The 18,974-nt window shown below is 39.7% G+C and overlaps 1 protein-coding gene across 1 annotated transcript in view; it reads right to left on the bottom strand.

The window, feature by feature from the left end:
• Positions 1-18,974, bottom strand: part of FMN2 (formin 2) — a 359,973-nt gene that overhangs the window by 81,821 nt on the left and 259,178 nt on the right. The window contains exon 14 of the mRNA XM_052639523.1: positions 2,906-2,998. Within this exon, the coding sequence (XP_052495483.1) occupies positions 2,906-2,998 (93 nt within the window). The remainder of the gene's footprint in view (positions 1-2,905; positions 2,999-18,974) is intronic.

Below are 18,974 nucleotides of genomic sequence, written 5' to 3'. Positions count from 1 at the left end.
CCATTACAATCAATATCTGCTTTATGGCAGCAGGACTCAACTCTCTAAATCTGTCTATTTCAGAGCAGAGGTAAGGGATATTCCCAAAGAGGTGTTTAAGTAAAGGCCATGAAGTTTTGTCTTGAGTAGAACTGGAAAGATGGGGAGTGCAAGTCGGGGTGGATCAATGGAAAACTGGACCAGATGGACTCAGAGGCTCTTAGAGTACGGTTAAGAGAGGTCTCTATTATACTGTGAGAGCTAATGCAATTAAAATGTTTGGTTAGCACTGGATATAGGCTCTCGGATTGTCTGAGACAGACTTTAGCTTTAGAAAATGAAGCACATTGAAAAGCCTTTGCTGCTGAATATACCCATGTAAAGTAACCTGAGCACACAGGTTAATGTAAGAAAATGGTTTTACTACTGAAGAAGGCCTAATTATAAACAAAGATTTGGCATATATAATGGAACACATTTTCAGTATATAGATTTAAATTTAAAATTTTGTCCTGATAACTAGAAAAAATATGCAATCCAAAATTGGCCATATTCTCAGAGAAGTGTACCTTGAAATTCAGTTTTTCACCATATGTTACTGAATACAGGCTCATGAGCAATTGTGTTTAAAGCTAGACTTTTGTTTCTTCCATGTTTTAGACATACTTGATCTACACAAGTTTTTCCTAAGGATTTGCTGTTGTCATCATCTGTCTTCCAGATAACATACAATGTAATGCCCACCAAGACACAAACATTTTCTTATTCACTGCTGTGACTCAGTACCCCAAAGAATGTCTGGGCAAATAGCTGTTCAAAAATTTTTAAAAATCATAGAACACGTGAAGAGAACCAGAGAAGAAATAAAAGGCTAATTAAAGGTGCTTGACGAAGAGACATGAAGAAAAGATTCACATAATTAGGACTGAAAGTGAAAGTCACTGAGTCACGTCCGACTCTGTGACCCCATGGGACTGTATAGTCCGTGGAATTCTCCAGGCCAGAATACTGGAGTGGGCAGCCGTTCCGTTCTCCAGAGGATCTTCCCAACCCAGGGACTGAACCCAGGTCTCCCACATTGCAGGTGGATTCTTTACCAGCTGAGCCACTAGGGAAGCCCCAAAGTGAAAGTGAAAGTCGCTCAGTCATGTCGGACTCAATGAGCATTAACCTAATGGTAATACGGTGAAGCATTTCACACCTATAAGGATAAAAAGGTATTATCTTTACAAGAGTCATTGCTTCTTTGACCAGGAAGTCATGGAGAAGCAGAAGAATTACTAACACCTGAATTTCATAATAAAGGGGATACAATACAGAAGACCAGTAAAACATGAATAGATACCTATCCATTTAGTCTGAAGGGATATGGTCTCCCACCCACGTGAACTACTGGGCAAATTCTGAGGGTCTCACACAACCTTGGAATCATCATGATTTTGAAAGATTAGATATGGCTGATCATGTATGATTTATAAGCAAAATTTCTAAATTCTACCTGGGTCGCTAAAACACACTTTTGCTCTTCATTCAAAAAGATGGAGTCAAAAGAAAAATTCAGCACTTGGTCTAAAAAATACAGATTTAGAATACTGTATAATATAATCACATATAATGTGAACAACTATATGAATCACATACTCATTCAAGTATTAGATGTGAAATCTAGCAAATTGTTTGACTTCTTTTTTAATGAGTTATAGAGTTAAGGACTCCTTTTTACCCATAAGCAAAAAAGAATATTCCATAAAATTACAGTCTCTTGATCCTAAAGGCCCACTGGATGAAAAATCAAGATTCACTTTCCTTCACCATTAAGAGTGGAGTGAGCTGACAGAATCCTCCACCATGTGACTACAGAACATGGATTTCAGTCAAGGACTATTTAGGAAGCAGTGAGCAGACTTTCTATTCTCAGTTATGAGGCCCTGAGGATATGAAAATGACAACCACTCTGATATATGATGGACCAAACTTCTGTTTCTAAGATCACAATTAATATAAATGATTAAATGGTCCTGTCTCATTTAAAAAAGAGCTGTGTTTAATGTTTAATCAAATTCCAGTATATCTCATTTTCTGGATTATCATCATTACAGACACCTGAACAACCTGTGAAACGACAGAAGATGAAGCCAGTCTTCAGAGCACTGCTCAGCTTCAGTCTCAGGCCCCATCAGTCTCTGGAGAATTCCTGAACTAGGAGAGCCTCCCAGAGCCCAGCTTCATACAGATCTGATCTTCAGAAGAAATGCCATATTCCAAAGCAGAAATGTGTGGAGTAGTGAGTCTTTTGATATAATCATGTTTCAAGGATTTCAAACAGCAATAGATTAATAGATTTCTCCTATTAACACTGTTTGTTCTTTTAATATTGCTTGAAATTTCCTACTGCTGCTTATTTCATAGGAATATAGGAAGAATCAAGAATATAATATTTATAAGGCTTTTACGGTCCTTGGGGAAAACGTGTTAAATATCCAGGAGTATTTATACATCCTATAAAAATAGAATATAATGTTTTAAAGATCAGAAAATCATCAATGTACTTGGTTTTGTAGCACAATGTTTTGATAAAGCAAATACCAAGTTGAACTGAACTTGTACGTGTAGATAAAACTTTAAAGAATATCTAACTTTCTATTACAAAAAGCACAAAAATTGTAATGCCTTTGTAAGCATATGCCATTTTAACTAATAACTACTGCATTTACTGTCATTAAAAAACAGTAATAATGAATATTATCCACAAAACAGCATGTTTAGCTAATTGCTTGTATGTCACAACTGTGTGACTTATGATAAAACATCATTTATTTTTCTGTGATGTTAAAATAATCCCTTTTAAACCAATGCCTATTTTTCAAAATGCCTTCTACCTTTCTGCTGAGCAGGGAGGGAAGTGCAGCATCTTTTCAGAATTTACCTTGAATAATAAATTGTTCCATGTTTTCTTTGAAAGGCTGGATGTGCTCTTTTGACGACACTTGGTAAACTTTCCCTGCTTCAACTTCACAGGCTGAAATTAAAGAGAAACCCTGTTCAGAATGTCACACTGCTAATGGTGCATTGAAACAATTACAAATTGTTTTAGGAAATCCTGTTAATCGTGATAACTGACAAATGTCAGCATCCAATGCTGTCAAAAGAAGCCTAGCATCAAGGCTTCACTTTAGGGGATTATAAAAAGAAATTAAAAATATTATAGTTGATGTACAACATTATGTTAGTTTCAGGTATACAACAGTGATTCAACATTTAAATATATTATGGAATGAATGCAATGGTGAGTCTAGTAACTATCTGTGACCATACAAAGCTATTACAATATTACTGAGTATATTCCTCATGCTGTATATTAAACCCCATTCAGTTCAGTTCAGTCATTCAGTCGTGTCCAACTCTTTGTGACCCCATGAATCACAGCACACCAGGTCTCCCTGTCCATCACCAACTCCCGGGGTCTACTCAAACTCATGTCCATCGAGTCGGTGATGCCATCCATCCATCTCATCCTCTGTCGTCCCCTTCTCCTACTGCCCCCAATCCCTCCAAGCATCAGGGTCTTTTCTAATGAGTTAACTCTTCACATGAGGTGGCCAAAGAATTGAAGTTTCAGCTTCAGCATCAGTCCTTCCAATGAACACTCAGGACTGATCTCCTTTAGGATGGACTGGTTGGACCTCCTTGCAGTCCAAGGGACCCACAAGAGTCTTCTCCAGCACCACAGTTCAAAAGCATCAATTCTTTGGCACTCAGCTTTCTTCACAGTCCAACTCTCACATCCATACATGACCAATGGAAAAACCATAGCCTTGACTAGATGGACCTTTGTTGGCAAAGTAATGTCTCTGCCTTTTTTGTTTTTTAAATGGGTTCTTTTTTTAAAATATAAACATATTTATTTTAATTGGAGGTTAATTACTTTACAATATTGTATTGGTTTTGCCATACATCAACATGAATCCGCCACAGGTATACGCATGTTCCCCATCCTGAACCCCCTCCCTCCTCCCTCCCCGTACCATCCCTCTGGGTCGTCCCAGTGCACCAACCCCCAGCATCCAGTATCATGCATCAAACCTGAACTAGTGATTCGTTTCATATATGATATTATACATGTTTCAATGCCAAATCATCCCACCCTTTCCCTCTCCCACAGGGTCCAAAAGCCTGTTCTATACATCTGTGTCTATTTTGCTGTCTCGAATGTCTCTGCTTTTGAATATGCTATCTAGGTTGGTCATAACTTTCCTTCCAATGAGTAAGTGTCTTTTAATTTCATGGCTGTAGTCACCATCTGCAGTGGTTTTGGAGCCCCCAAAAATAACGTCTGACACTGTTTCCCCATCTATTTCCCATGAACAACAGACTGGTTCCAAATAGGAAAAGGAGTATGTCAAGGTTGTATATTGTCACTCTGCTTATTTAACTTATATGCAGAGTACATCAAGAGAAATGCTGAGCTGGAAGAAGCACAAGCTGGAATGAAGATAACCTCAGATATGCAGATGGCACCACCCTTACGGCAGAAAGTGAAGAGGAACTAAAAAGCCTCTTGATGAAAGTGAAAGAGGAGAGTGAAAAAGTTGGCTTAAACCTCAACATTAAACCCCATTTTATATTAAATACAAGATTATACCTCTTATCCACATTGCCTTTTTCAGCCACCCCTGCACCCCTACCCCAGCAACCACAAGCTTATTCTCTGTATCAATGTATCTTTTCTGTTTTGTTTCATCATTTGTTTTGCTTTTTGGATTCCACACATAATTTACAGTCATACAACACTGTCTTTCTTGTCTGACATGTTCCACTTAGCATAATACCCTCCAGGTCCATTTGTGCTGCTGCAAGTAGGAATCTTTCCTTTTCCCATGGCTGAATAACATTCCACTGTGCGTGTAGGTGAAAATGTGTGTGTGTGTGTGTGTATATGTATGTATGTATGTATGTATGCATGTATGTATGTATATATATATATATATATATAACAGATATACACACATATGTATATGTAAAACATGTCTTCTTAATCCATTCATCTATTGGTGGATACTTAGGTTGCTTCCAAATCTTGGCTATTTATAAATTAGGCTTCAACAAACATAGGGGTGTATACATCATTTTCAACTAGCATTTTCACTGGTATAAATACCCAGAACTAGAATTCATAACTGGTTCCAAATAGGGAAAGGAGTACGTCAAGGCTATATGTTGTCACCCTGATTATTTAATTTATATGCAGAGTACATCATGAGAAACCCTGGGCTGGAGGAAGCACAAATTGGAATCAAGATTGCTGGAAGAAACATCAATAACCTCAGATATGCAGATGACACCACCCTTATGCCAGAAAGTGAAGAACAACTGAAGAGCCTCCTGATAAAAGTAAAAGAAGAGAATGAAAAGTTGGCTTTAAAACTCAACATTCAGAAAACTAAGATCATGGCATCTGGTCCCATCACTTTATGGCAAATAGATGAGGAAACACTGGAAACAGTGACAGACTTTATTTTGGGGGGGGGGGGCTCCAAAATCACTGCAGATGGTGACTACAGCCATGAAATTAAAAGATGCTTGCTCCTTGGAAGAAAAGTTATGACCAACCTGGACAGCATATTAAAAAGTGGAGACATTACTTTGCCAACAAAGGTCCATCTAAGTCAAAGCTATGGTTTTTCCACTAGTCGTGTATGGATGTGAGAGTTGGACTATAAAGAAAGCTGAGTGCCGAAGAATTGATGCTTTTGAACTGTGGTGTTGGAGAAGACTCTTGTGGGTCCCTTGGACTACAAGGAGTTCCAATCATTAAATTCTAAAGGAAATCAGTCCTGAATATTCATTGGAAGTACTGATGCTGAAGCTGAAACTCCAATACTTTGGCCACCTGATGCAAAAATCGACTCATTAGGAAAGACCCTGATGCTGGGAAAGACTGAAGGCAAGAGGAGAAGGGGAGGACAGAGGATGAGATGGTTGGATGGCATCATCGACTCAATGGACATGAGTTTGAGTAAACTCCAGTAGTTGGTGATGGACAGGGAGGCCTCGCGTGCTGCAGTCCTTGGGGTCACAAAGAGTCAGACACGACTCAGCAACTGAACTGGACTGATGATATTTTTCTATTTTCAATTTCTTGAGGAATCATCATACTGTTCTCTATAGTAGCTCCTTGAATTTACATGCCCAGCAACAGTGAATGAGGGTTCCCTTTTCTCCGCATTCTTCTCACCAATAGTTATTTCTTGTCTTTTTGATAATGGTCATTCTAAGGGAAGTTAGGTGATAGCACATTGGTTTTGATTTCTGTTTTCCTGATAATTAGTGATGTTGAGAACCTTTATCATGTGTTTCTTGGCTATCTTTTTGTCCTTTGGAGAAATGACTGTTCAGGTCCTCTGTAGTTTTAAATTGGATTGTTTGTTCTTTTTAATATTAGGTTGTAAGATTTCTTGATATAATTTGAATATTAAGCCTTTATCTAGTATATTATTCACAAAATATCTTCTCCCATACAGCAGGCTGCCTTTTCATTTCGATGGTTTCTTTGGCTGTACAAATGTTGTTTTGTTTGACATAGTCCTATTTATTTTTGCTTTTCTTACCCTTGCCTGAGGAAACATATCTAAAAAAATGTCCCTAGGATGCAAGACGAAAAAGAATATACTGCCTATATTTTCCTGTACGTATTTTGTGGTTTCAGGTCTTACATTTGACTCTTTTACCATTTTGCCTCTGAATATGTTGTAAGAAAATAATCCAGTATCATTGTTTTGCATGTGGCTGTCCAGTTTCCCCAAAAGCATTTATTGAAGTGGCTGTCTTTCCCTCACCACGTATTATTGATTTCTCTGACATATATTAATTTACCATGTAAGTGTGAATTTATTTCTAGACTTTCTGTTTTGTTCCAGTGATACATGAGTCTCTTTTCCTGCCAGTACCAATCATGTTTTGATTACTGTATCTTTGTAGTGTAGCCTGAAGTCAGGGAATGTGATATCTTCAGCTTTTTCCTTTCTCAAGATTGCTTTGGCCTTGGGGTCATTTGTGGTTCCATACAAATTTTAGAATTTATTCTAATTTTGTGAAAAATTCCACTGGTATTTTGTTAGCGACTATGTAGATTACCTTGGGAAGTATGGACATTTTAGCAACATTAATTCTTCCAATCCATAGGCATGGTATGCCTTTCCATTTACTTGTCTTGTCCTCAACTTCCTTTATCAACATCTTGGAGTTTTCAGTCAGGTCTTTCCCTTCCTTGGTTAAATTTATTCCCAGGTATATTTTTCTTGATACAATTGTAAATGGATCATTTTCTTAATTTTTCTTTCACATAATCATTATCAGTGTATGGAAATGCTGCAGATTTTTGTGTACATTAAGTCCCTTATATACAAACAAGCTCTATTCTGAGAGCACGTTCATAAGTCCAATTTGGTCGTAAGTCCAACAAAGATGGTCTACGTACCCAACTAACAAAATCGGCTATTTACTGCTGTTTTACACTTGTGTTCAGACATCCTGAGCTTGAAATAAAGAGACTCTACTATTGTACTCTTTACGACACTGTAAAGCACAGAAAAGCACAATCACTTGTAGAGAATGCACATGAGTGACAACGTATGCCAGACACACGAACTAACTGATGTGACTGGATATGTGAACAATGTTGGCATCATTGAAGGTTTGCAACCTGAAGGTTCATATTAATATGTGGGGGACTACTCTATTAAATTTTGTACCCTTTAACTTTACTAAATTCATTTATTAGTTCTAGTAGTTTTTTGGTGGTGTCTTTTTTCTTTTTTTTAATTTTTATTTTTACTTTATTTTACCTTACAATACTGTATTGATTTTGCCATACATAGACATGAATCCACCACGGGTGTACATGCGTTCCCAAACATGAACCCCCCTCCCACCTCCCTCCCCATAACATCTCTCTGGGTCATCCATATACTATCATGTAAGAATAGAATCGCCAGTCTATGTTCGATGCAGGATACAGCATGCTTGGGGCTGGTGCATGGGGATGGCGGTGTCTTTAGAAATTTTTATATATAGTATCATGTCATCTGTAAACAGCGACAGTTTTACTTCTCCCATTCCAATTTGGATTCCTTTTCTTTCTTTTCCTTGTCTGATTGCTGTGGCTAGGACCTCCAAAACTATGGTGAATAAAAATGGCAAGATGGACATCCTTGCCTTGCTCCTGACCTTAGAGAAAATGCTTCTTGCTTTTTACCAGTGAGTATGATGTTTGCTGTGGGCTTATCCTACAGAGATTTTGTTATGTTGAGGTATATTCCCTCTCTACCCACTCTGTGAAGAGTTCTTATTGTAAACAGAAGTTGAATTCTGTCAAAAGCTTTTCCTACATCTATTAAAATGATCATATGATTGTTATTCTTCAGTTTGTTAACTGAGGAGGATTTTCAGAGTCTACGTGCCAAGGCTTTCATCCTAGTCATTTTGAAAAGTAATCTCCAGGTACAAGACACAGAAAAGATTAAAACAGTGATTCTAATGTGCATTACTGTGTGAAGGAGGGAGGAGAAAGAAGGATGCTGACTGGGTTCATAGCTTTGGAGGCTTTGGGATGAAGCACACAGGAAGAAGAGTATTTTTCAGAGAAAAGAAAATTAATTTGCTTTGAACTCACTGAGTTTTAAGATGCCAGTGGAACATCCATGTGTAGCTGCCAGCAAGTGGCTGGGTGTATAAGTCTGCAGATCAGAGCAATACAGGAAAACTCTGAATAAGACCGCTTGAGAAAGCATGTCTAGTGAGAACAAGAGCAAGCCAAGGTTGAACACCTGAGCAATGCCAACTGTAATGAAGAAGCAGAGGAAGAGAAGGCTATGAAGACAGAAGATTTAGAAGGAAATGTCAGATATTATAAGGAGAACCAGGAGTGAGTGGGACCAGTGAGTTCCAACGAGAGGAATTCTCAGTATTTTTGGTCACTCTCCATACACAAGTGATGAACTTCCATGGACAAATCAAGTGCGCAGGCTACAAAAATTTAAGAGGTAAAAGCAACAAAAAGGTAAAACGTAACAGCTGTAACTTTCAAAAAGACAGTCAGCTTTTCTGTGCCTGAGGCTTTTTATCTGTAATACACAGTGATAGAACCTGCTTCTTGGGGTTGTCACAAGGAATGTCAGTTAATGCGTGTAGAGCACTTAGAACAGAGCCTGGTACATGTTAAGGCCCGTGTAAGTTTTCACCACCATTACTGCTATTATCTTTAGTTTCATCAGCAACAGTAGCAGAGCAGGATGGCCTGGAGGCTGACAGCATGGCTTCTGGAGACTGGGTTTATAGCTTACTTACAAGCTGTGAGTCTTTGCCAGGCATGAACCCCCTGTGTGCCTCAGTTTCTTCATCTGTAACATGCAGCTAATAATAGTGTCTACTTTGCTGGGAAGATGAAAGGGTTTTACATAGGTAAAATATGCAGAAGACTACAGGCTACACAATAAGAGGATTATCAGCTTTGCTGCAATTACCACCACCACCAGAGGGACAGCTTCTAACACACAACAAGAACACAGAACTCTCATCTCCTAAGCATTGCACTGAGGCAATGCTTCAGATTGTGGGAATGACATTTATAGGGACAAACTCAGACATGTTGTCGTTTTCCATACTATTACTGTATTCTTTGCTGGCCATCACTAACCCTGCTCTACCTCACACTGATGATCAACAGCCACATGATGTGTGTGGATGTTGTGGGTGACACACCAGGGCTAGATGACCATCCAGTTCTCTGTCACCACCTGCGATACCACTCAAGGTATCTCTGTTCTCAGAGAGGAGGGGCCATAACTTCAGAGTCAGCAAAGGCACGAACCTCTGTGCAGTGTGAGCAAGCCTCCAAGTTGTTTTCTGGTGGGGAGGTGGTCTCAGCATAAACACATGACATGGGGAGTGCACATTGTTGGCAATGGGCTTTTTTCTCACATGAGGCTTCAGGAAGCACGAAAAGTCAACATTCACTCATTATCATAAGCAACATCATAGAGGTCACTTAGATCATCTAAATGCATTCACTCTATTAAGTGACAGCAGTCCAAAGCAAAACTAAAATAATTCTAAATTACTTATTTGACATATGTAGTATCTATGTAAACAGCATAATTTTATATAAGAAAACTCCACAAGTTTGTACCCTGTAGAATTTAGGAAGAGACAGTGGTATTGATTCTTTAAGCTTCAACCTTGAATATACTGAATGACACCAAAACATTGTAACATGTGTAAGACATGGAAGCAACCTAGATCTCCATTAGCAGACGAATGGATAAGAAATCTGTGGTACATATACACAATGGAGTATTACTCAGCCATTAAAAAGAATACATTTGAATTAGTTCTAATGAGGTGGATGAAACTGGAGCCTATTATACAGAGTGACGTAAGCCAGAAAGGAAAACATCAATACAGTATACTAACACATATATATGGAATTTAGAAAGGTGGTAATGATAACCCTATATGCAAGATAGCAAAAGAGACACAGATGTATAGAACAGTCTTTTGGACTCTGGGAGAGGGCGAGGGTGGGATGATTTGGGAGAATGGCATTGAAACATGTGTATTATCATATGTGAAATGGATCACCAGTCCAGGTTCAACGCATGAGACAGGGTGCTTGGGGCTGGTGCACTGGGATGACCCAGAGGGATGGGAAAGGGAGGGAGGTGTGAGGGGGGTTCAGGATGGGGAACACATGTACACCTGTGACAGATTCATGTTAATGTATGGCAAAACCATTACAATATTGTAAAGTAATTAGCCTCAAAAAAATAAAAAGACATGATGAAGTCATGAAGATTAAGTGCCATGCAGGCATGCACAGTTCCAAGCTTAGGGCACACATTGGGACATTTCCAGTGATGGGGCTCAGTACTACTGAGGCCAGCCTTTTTACTGATTCATCTCTCATCTTGAGACAGCCCTTCATTTAATACTGACCTCTGCTTGCCTCTCAGTTCACACCCTCATCTTACTGTCATCTGGCACAAAAGGGAGGCTAATCTTAGGATAGTAAGTTTTGTTTCAAACACCAATTCTGATCACATAACAGGAGATAACTAAAGCATCTACTCTCTCTTCAAAAAGATTCTGAAGAATCAAAACCTAACTCAACAAGGGAAGTTACCTTTTCTTTTCCTTTAAATTTAATTAATTTATTTTTGACCACACCAGCACACGTGGGATCTTAGTTCCCAGACCAGGAATAGAACTTAAGCCCCCTGCACTGGAAGCCCAGAATTTTAACCACTGGATCTCCAAGGAAGTCCCTACCTTTTCTTTTCTTTCTCTTCATTTTTATTAAACAGAAGTTCATTTTAAAAATTTTATTTATTTACTATTTTATTTTGGCTTCACTGGGTATTCACTGCTGCACTTGGGCTTTCTCTAGTTGCAGCAAGCAGGGGCTACTCTTCGTCGCAGTGCACAGATTTCACATTTTGGTGGCTTCTCTTGTTCCAGAGCACAGGCTCTAGGCACACAGCCTTCAGCAGTTGTGGCTCATGGCCTTAGTTGCTCCTCAGCGGGTGGGATTTCCCTGGACCAGCGATCAAACCTGTGTCCCCTGCACTGGCAGGTGGATTCTTAATCACTGGACCACAAAAGGAAGTCCCCTACCTTTTCTTCATTGAAGTATAATTGATGTACAAATTATGTAAGTTCCAGGTATACAATATAGCAACAAACAGTTTTAAAAGTTATACTCCATTTATAGTTATTAAAATATTGGCTGTATTCTCTGTATTGTAAAATACATCCTTGTAGTTTATTCTATACATGACAGTTTGTACCAGCCACTCCTCATTCCCCATATCATCCCTTTCCCTTCCCTCACCCAACTATTAACTACTAGTTTGTTCTCTATAACTGTGAGTCTTTTTTTTTTTTTTACTAAATCTACTACTTTGCAATATTTTATAGTTTCCATGTATAAGTGATATCACACAGTATTTATCTATCTTTTTTCACTCTGCACAGTACCTTCTAATTCTATCCATGTTGTTTTAAGTGGCAAAATTTCATCCCTTTTTATGGCTGAGTAGTGTTCCATTGTGTACATGTTTGTATATGTGTGTGTGTGTGTATACATCTTTTTTATCCATTCATCTGCTGATGGACATTTAGGTTGCTTCCATATCTTGATAACTGTGAATAATGTTGCTATAGATATAGGCATGTATGTACCTTTTCAAAATTTTCTTTGTGTATTTTTTTTAAGACATATACCCAGGAGTGGAATTGCTGGTTCATATGGTAGTTCTATTTTTAGTTTTTTGTAAATCTTCCATAGTGTTTTCCACAGAGACTGTACCAATTTACATTCCCAACAACAGTGCACAAGCATTCCCTTTTTTCCATATCCTTACCAACATTTGTTATTTGTGTTTTTTGATGATAGCCATTCTGAAAAGTGTGAGGTGATATCACATTGTGGTTCTGATTTGCATTTCACGAGCAGTCAAGAGTCTTCTCCAGTACCATAATTTGAAAGCATCAGCTCTCCAGCACTCAGCCTTCTTTATGGTCCATCTCTCACATCTGTACATGACTACTGGAAAAACCATTACTTTGACTATATGGTCCTTTGTTGGCAAAATGATGTTTCTGCTTTTCAGTATGCTATCTGGTTTCTCAAAGTTTTCATACATTTCTCAAAGTTTGCTGTGAAGGAGCAACTATATTTTAATTTCATGGCTGCAGTCACCTCCACAGTGGTTTTGGAGCCCCCCAAAATAAAATCTGGCACTGTTTCCACTTTTTCCCCTTCAGTTTTCCATGAAGTGATGGGACTGGAAGCCAAGATCTTAGTTTTTTGAATGTTGAGTCTTAAGCCAGCTTTCCTCTTTCACCCTCATCAAGAAGCTCTATAGTTCCTCTTCATTTTCTGCCATTAGAATGGTATCATCTGCATATCTGAGGTGGCTAATATTGCTCCTGGCAATCTTGATTCCAGCCTGTGCTTCATCCAGGCTTGAGCTTCATCCAGCCTGGCATTTCGCATAATATACTCTGCATATAAGTTAAATAAGTAGAGTGACAATATACAACCCTGTCCTACTCCTTTCCCAATGTGGAGCCAGTCAATTGTTCCATGTACTGTTCTAACTGTTACTCCTTTGATGCACATACAGGTTTCTCAGAAGACAGGTAAGGTGGTCTAGTATTCCCATCTCTTTAAGAATTTCCCAGTTTGTTGTGAAATACACAAAGGCTTTTGTGTAGTCAATGAAGTGGAAGTAGATGTTTTTCTGGAACTCCCTTGCTTTCTCCACGATGCAGCGAATGTTGGTCATTTGATCTCTGGTTCCTCTGCCTCTTCAAAACCCAGCTTGTACATCTGGAAGTTCTCAGTTTATGTACTGCTGAAGCCTAGCTTGAAGGATTTTGAGCATAACCTTGCTAGCATGTGAAATGAGTGCAACTGCAGGGTAGTTTGAACATTCTTAGTATTGCCCTTCTTTGGGATTGGAATGAAAACTGACTTTTTCCAGTCCCATGGCCACTGCTGAAATTTCCAGATTTGCTAACTTAAAAGTATTAGACAGACTGTCAACAAAGAAAAGTCTCAGCTTTTAATATGCTGTCTAGGTTTGTCATAGCTTTTCTTCCAAGGAGTAAGTGTTTTTTAATTTCATGGCTGCAGTCACCATCTGAGGTGATTCTGGAGCCAAAGAAAATAAAGTCTGTCACTGCTTCCATTGTTTCCTCATCTATTTGCCATGAAGTGATGGGACCAGATGCCATAATCTTAGTTTTTTGAATCTTGAGTTTTAAGCCAGTTTTTTCACTCTCCTCTTTCACCTTTATCAAGAGGTTCTTTAGTTCCTCTTCTCTTTCTGCCATAAGAGGGGTGTCATCTGCATATCTGAGGTTATTGATATTTCTTCAGGCAATCTTGATTCCAGCTTGTGCTTCATCTAGCCTGGCATGTCGCATGATGTACTCTGCATGTAAGTTAAATAAGCAGGGTGACAATATACAGCCTTGACATACTCCTTTCCCAGTTTGGAACAAGTCTGTTGTCCCATATCTGTTCTAACTGTTGCTTCTTGACCTGCATACAGATTTCTCAGGAGGCAGGTAAGTGGTCTGATAGTCCCATCTGTTTTAAGAATTTTCCAGTTTGTTGTGATCCACACAGTCAAAGGCTTTAGCATAGTCAATAAAGTAGAAGTAGATGTTTTCCTGAAATTCTCTTGCTTTTTCTATGATCCAATGGATGCTGGCAATTTGATCTCTGGTTCCTCTGCCTTTTCTAAATCCAGGTTGAACATCTGGAAGTTCTTGGTCCACATACTGTTGAAGCCTAGCTTGGAGAATTTTGAGTATTAATTTACTAACATGTGAAATGAGTTCAATAGTTCAACTGTTTGAACATTCTTCAGCATTGTACTTCTTTGGGACTGGAATGAAAACTGGCCTTTTCTAGTCCTGTGGTCACTGCTAAGTTTTCCATATTTGCTGGCATATTGAGTGCAGCACTTTCACAGCATCATATTTTACAATTTGAAATAGCTCAACTGGAATTCCATCACCTCCACTAGCTTTGTTAGTAGTGATACTTCCTCAGGCCTCCTTGGCTTTGCATTCCATGATGTCTGGCTCTAAATGAGTGATCACACCATCGTGGTTATCTGGGTCATTAAGACCTTTTTGGTATAGTTCTTATGTGTATACTACCCACCTCTTCTTAATATCTTCCACTTCTGTTAGGTCCATACAGTTTCTGTCCCTCATTGAGCCCATCTTTGCATGAAATATTACCTTGGTATCTCTAATTTTCTTGATGAGATCTCTAGTCTTTCCCATTCTATTGTTTTCCTCTATTTCTATGCATTGATGACTAAGAAGGCTTTCTTATCTCTCATTGCTATTCCTTGGAACACTGTATTCAGATGGGTATATCTTTGCTTTTCTTCTTTGCCTTTAGCCTCTCTTTTTTTTTCTTGGCTATTTGTAAGGCCTCCTCAGAAAGCCATTTTGCATTTCTTTTTCTTGGGAATGGTCTTGATCACTGTCTCCGGTAAAATGTCATGAAGTGAAGTGAGCTTGCTCAGTCATGTCTGACTCTTTGCGACCCCATGACTGTAGCCCACCAGGCTCTTCCATCCATGGGATTCTCCAGGCAAGAATACTGGAGTGGGTTGCCATTTTCTTCTCCAGGGGAACTTCCCGACCCAGGGATTGAACCTGGGTTTCCCACATTGTGGGCAGGCGCTTTACCCTCTGAACCACTGGGGAAACCTCTGTCCAATAGTTCTTCAGGCACTCTGTCTGTCAAGTCAAATCCCTTGAATCTGTTTGTCACTTCCACTGTATAATCATAAGGGATGTGATTTAGGTCAAACCTGAATGGCCTAGAGGTTTTCCCTACTTTCTTGAATTTAAGTCTGAATTTTTCAATAAGCTGGTCATGATCTGAGCCACTATCAGCTCCTGGTCTCTTTTTTTTTCTTTTTTTTTTTTTTTTTGATGCTTGTATAGAGCTTTACCATCTTCAACTGCAAAGAGTATAATCAAACCATGAGTACCCATATTTGATATTCTCAGGGGAGCACCTAAGGGGCAGGATTTCACTAATCCTTGACAGTGATGCTTGTATCTTTGGTACTCACGGCACCTAGCAAAGGCCTATCATGCCTCAGGCATACAATAAATATTAATGGCACCCCACTCCAGTACTCTTGCCTGGAAAATCCCATGGACGGAGGAGCCTGGTAGGCTACAGTCCATGGGGTTGCTAAGAGTTGGACATGACTGAGCAATTTCACTTTCACTTTTCAGTTTCATGCATAGGAGAAGGAAATGGCAACTCACTCCAGTGTTCTTGCCTGGAGAATCCCAGGGATGGGGGAGCCTGATGGCTGCCGTCTATGGGGTTGCACAGAGTCGGACACGACTGAAGCGACTTAGCAGCACTAGCACCAGCAAGCAAACTATACGAGCTACCACACGCCCAAGGTCAGGGAAGGCAGCAGAGAGGAGCAACCCCACATCGAAGGAGAGGTGGCTGTGTGGGTGCAGAAGGGCTAAGAGGAGCTACTCCACTTTCAAGGTAAGGAGGGGTGGCCATGAGGAGATACCCCTCATCCAAGGTAAGGAGCAGCAGCTGTGCTTTGCTGGAGCAGCCGTGAAGAGATACCCTATGTCCAAGGTAAGAGAAGCCCAAGTAAGATGATAGATATTGCGAGAGAGCATGAGAGGGCATCAGAGGGCAGACACACTGAAACCATAATCACAGAAAACTAGCCAATCTGATCACATGGACCACAGCCTAGTCTAACTCAATGAAACTAAGCCATCCCGTGTCGGGTCGCCCAAGATGGGAGGGTCATGGTGGAGAGGTCTGACAGAATGTGGTCCACTGGAGAAGGGAATGGCAAACCACTTCAGTATTCTTGCCTTGAGAACCCCATGAACAGTATGAAAAGACAAAAGGTAGGACACTGAAAGAGGAACTCCCCAGGTCGGTAAGTGCCCAATATGCTACAGGAGATAAGTGGAGAAATAACTCCAGAAAGAATGAAAGGATGGAACGAAAGCAAAAACAACACCCAGTTGTGGAAGGGACTGGTGATAGAAGCAAGATTGATTCAATGCTGTAAAGAGCAATATTGCATAGGAACTTGGAATGTCAGGTCCATGAATCAAGGCAAATTGGAAGTGGTCAAACAGGAGATGGCAAGACTGAACATCAACATTCTAGGAATCAGCGAACTAAAATGGACTGGAATGGGTGAATTTCACTCAGACGACCATTATATCTACTGCTGTGGGCAGGAATCCCTTAGAAGAAATAGAATGGCCATCATGGTCAACAAAAGAGTCTGAAATGCAGTACTTGAATGCAATCTTAAAAACGACAGAATGGTCTCTGCTTGTTTCCAAGGCAAAACATTCAATATCATAATAATCCAAGCCTATGCCCCAACCAGTAACGCTGAAGAAGCTGAAGTTGAACGGTTCTATGAAGACCTACAAGATCTTTTATAACTAACACACAAAAAAGATGTCCTTTTCATTATAGGGGACTGGAATGCAAAAGTAGGAAGTCAAGAAACACCTGGAGTAACAGGAAAATTTGGCCTTGAAGTTCCGAATGAAGCAGGACAAAGGCTAATTGAGTTTTGCCAAGAGAACGCACTGGTCATAGCAAACACCCTCTTCCAACAACACAAGAGAAGACTCTACACATGGACATCATCAGATGGTCAACACCGAAATCAACTGATTATATTCTTTGCAGCCAAAGACGGAGAAGCTCTATACAGTCAGCAAAAAGAAGACCGGGAGTGGACTGTGGCTCAGATCATGAACTCCTTATTGCCAAATTCAGACTTAAATTGAAGAAAGTGAGGAAAACCACTAGACCATTCAGGTAGGACCTAAATCAAATCTGTTATTATTATATAGTGGAAGTGAGAAATAGATTTAAGGGCCTAGATCTGATAGATAGAGTGCCTGATGAACTATGGATGGAGGTTCGTGACATCGTACAGGAGACAGGGATCAAGACCATCCCCATGGAAAAGAAATGCAAAAAAGCAAAATGGCTGTCTGGGGACGCCTTACAAAGAGCTGTGGAAAGAAGAGAAGGGAAAAGCAAAGGAAAAAAGGAAAGATATAAGCATCTAAATGCAGAGTTTCAAAGAATAGCAAGGAGAAATAAAAAAGCCTTCTTCAGCGATCAATGCAAAGAAATAGAGGAAAAGAACGGAATGGGAAAGACTAGAGATCTCTTCAAGAAAATTAGAGATACCAAGGGAACATTTCATACAAAGACGGGCTCAATAAAGGACAGAAATGGTATGGACCTAACAGAAGCAGAAGATATTAAGAAGAGGTGGCAAGAATACAGAAGAACCGTACAAAAAAGATATTCAAGACCCAGATAATCACAATGGTGTGGTCACTCACCTAGAGCCAGACATCCTGGAATGTGAAGTCAAGTGGGCCTTAGAAAGCATCACTACAAACAAAGCTAGTGGAGGTGATGGAATTCCACTTGAGCTATTTCAAATCCTGAAGTGAAAGTGCTGCACTCAATATGCCAGCAAGTTTGGAAAACTCAGCAGTGGCCACAGGACTAGAAAAGGTCAGTTTTCATTCCAATCCCAAAGAACGGCAATGCCAAAGAATGCTCAAAGTACCACACAATTGGACTCATCTCACACGCTAGAAAAGTAATGCTCAAAATTCTCCAAGCCAGGCTTCGGCAATATGTGAACCATGAACTTTCAGATGTTCAAGCTGATTTTAGAAAAGGCAGAGGAACCAGAGATCAAATTGCCAACATCTGCTGGATCATCGAAAAAGCAAGATAGTTCCAGAAAAACATCTATTTCTGCTTTATTGACTATGCCAAAGCCTTACACTGTGTGGATCACAATAAATTGTGGAAGATTTTGAAAGAGATGTGATTACCAGACCACCTGACCTGCCTCTTGAGAAACCTATATGCAGGTCAGAAAGCAACAGTTAGAACTGGACATGGAACAGACTGGTTCCAAATAAGAAAAGGAGTACGGCAAGGCTGTAGGTTGTCACCCTGCTTATTTAACGTACATGCAGAGTACACCATGAGAAATGCTGGGCTGGAAGAAGCACAAGCTGGAATCAAGATTGCCTGGAGAAATCTCAGTAACCTCAGATATGCAGATGACATGACCCTTCTGGCAGAAAGTGAAGAGGAAATGAAAAGCCTCTTGATGAAAGTGAAAGAGGGAGTGAAAAAGTTGGCTTAAAGCTCAACATTCAGAAAACTAAGATCATGGCATCTGGTCCCATCACTCCGTGGGAAATAGATGGAGAAACAGTGGGAATAGTGTCAGACTTTATTTTTTTTGTGCTCCAAAATCATTGCAGATGGTGAAAGCAGCCATGAAATTAAAAGACACTTACTCCTTGGAAGGAAAGTTATGACCCACCTAAATAGCATATTG

The sequence above is a fragment of the Budorcas taxicolor genome, chromosome 5 (assembly GCF_023091745.1).
Source record: "Budorcas taxicolor isolate Tak-1 chromosome 5, Takin1.1, whole genome shotgun sequence".
Taxonomy (NCBI): Eukaryota; Metazoa; Chordata; class Mammalia; order Artiodactyla; family Bovidae; genus Budorcas; species Budorcas taxicolor.
Note: the sequence above shows the minus strand (reverse complement) of the source record. Positions and strands in the feature narration are given on the sequence as shown.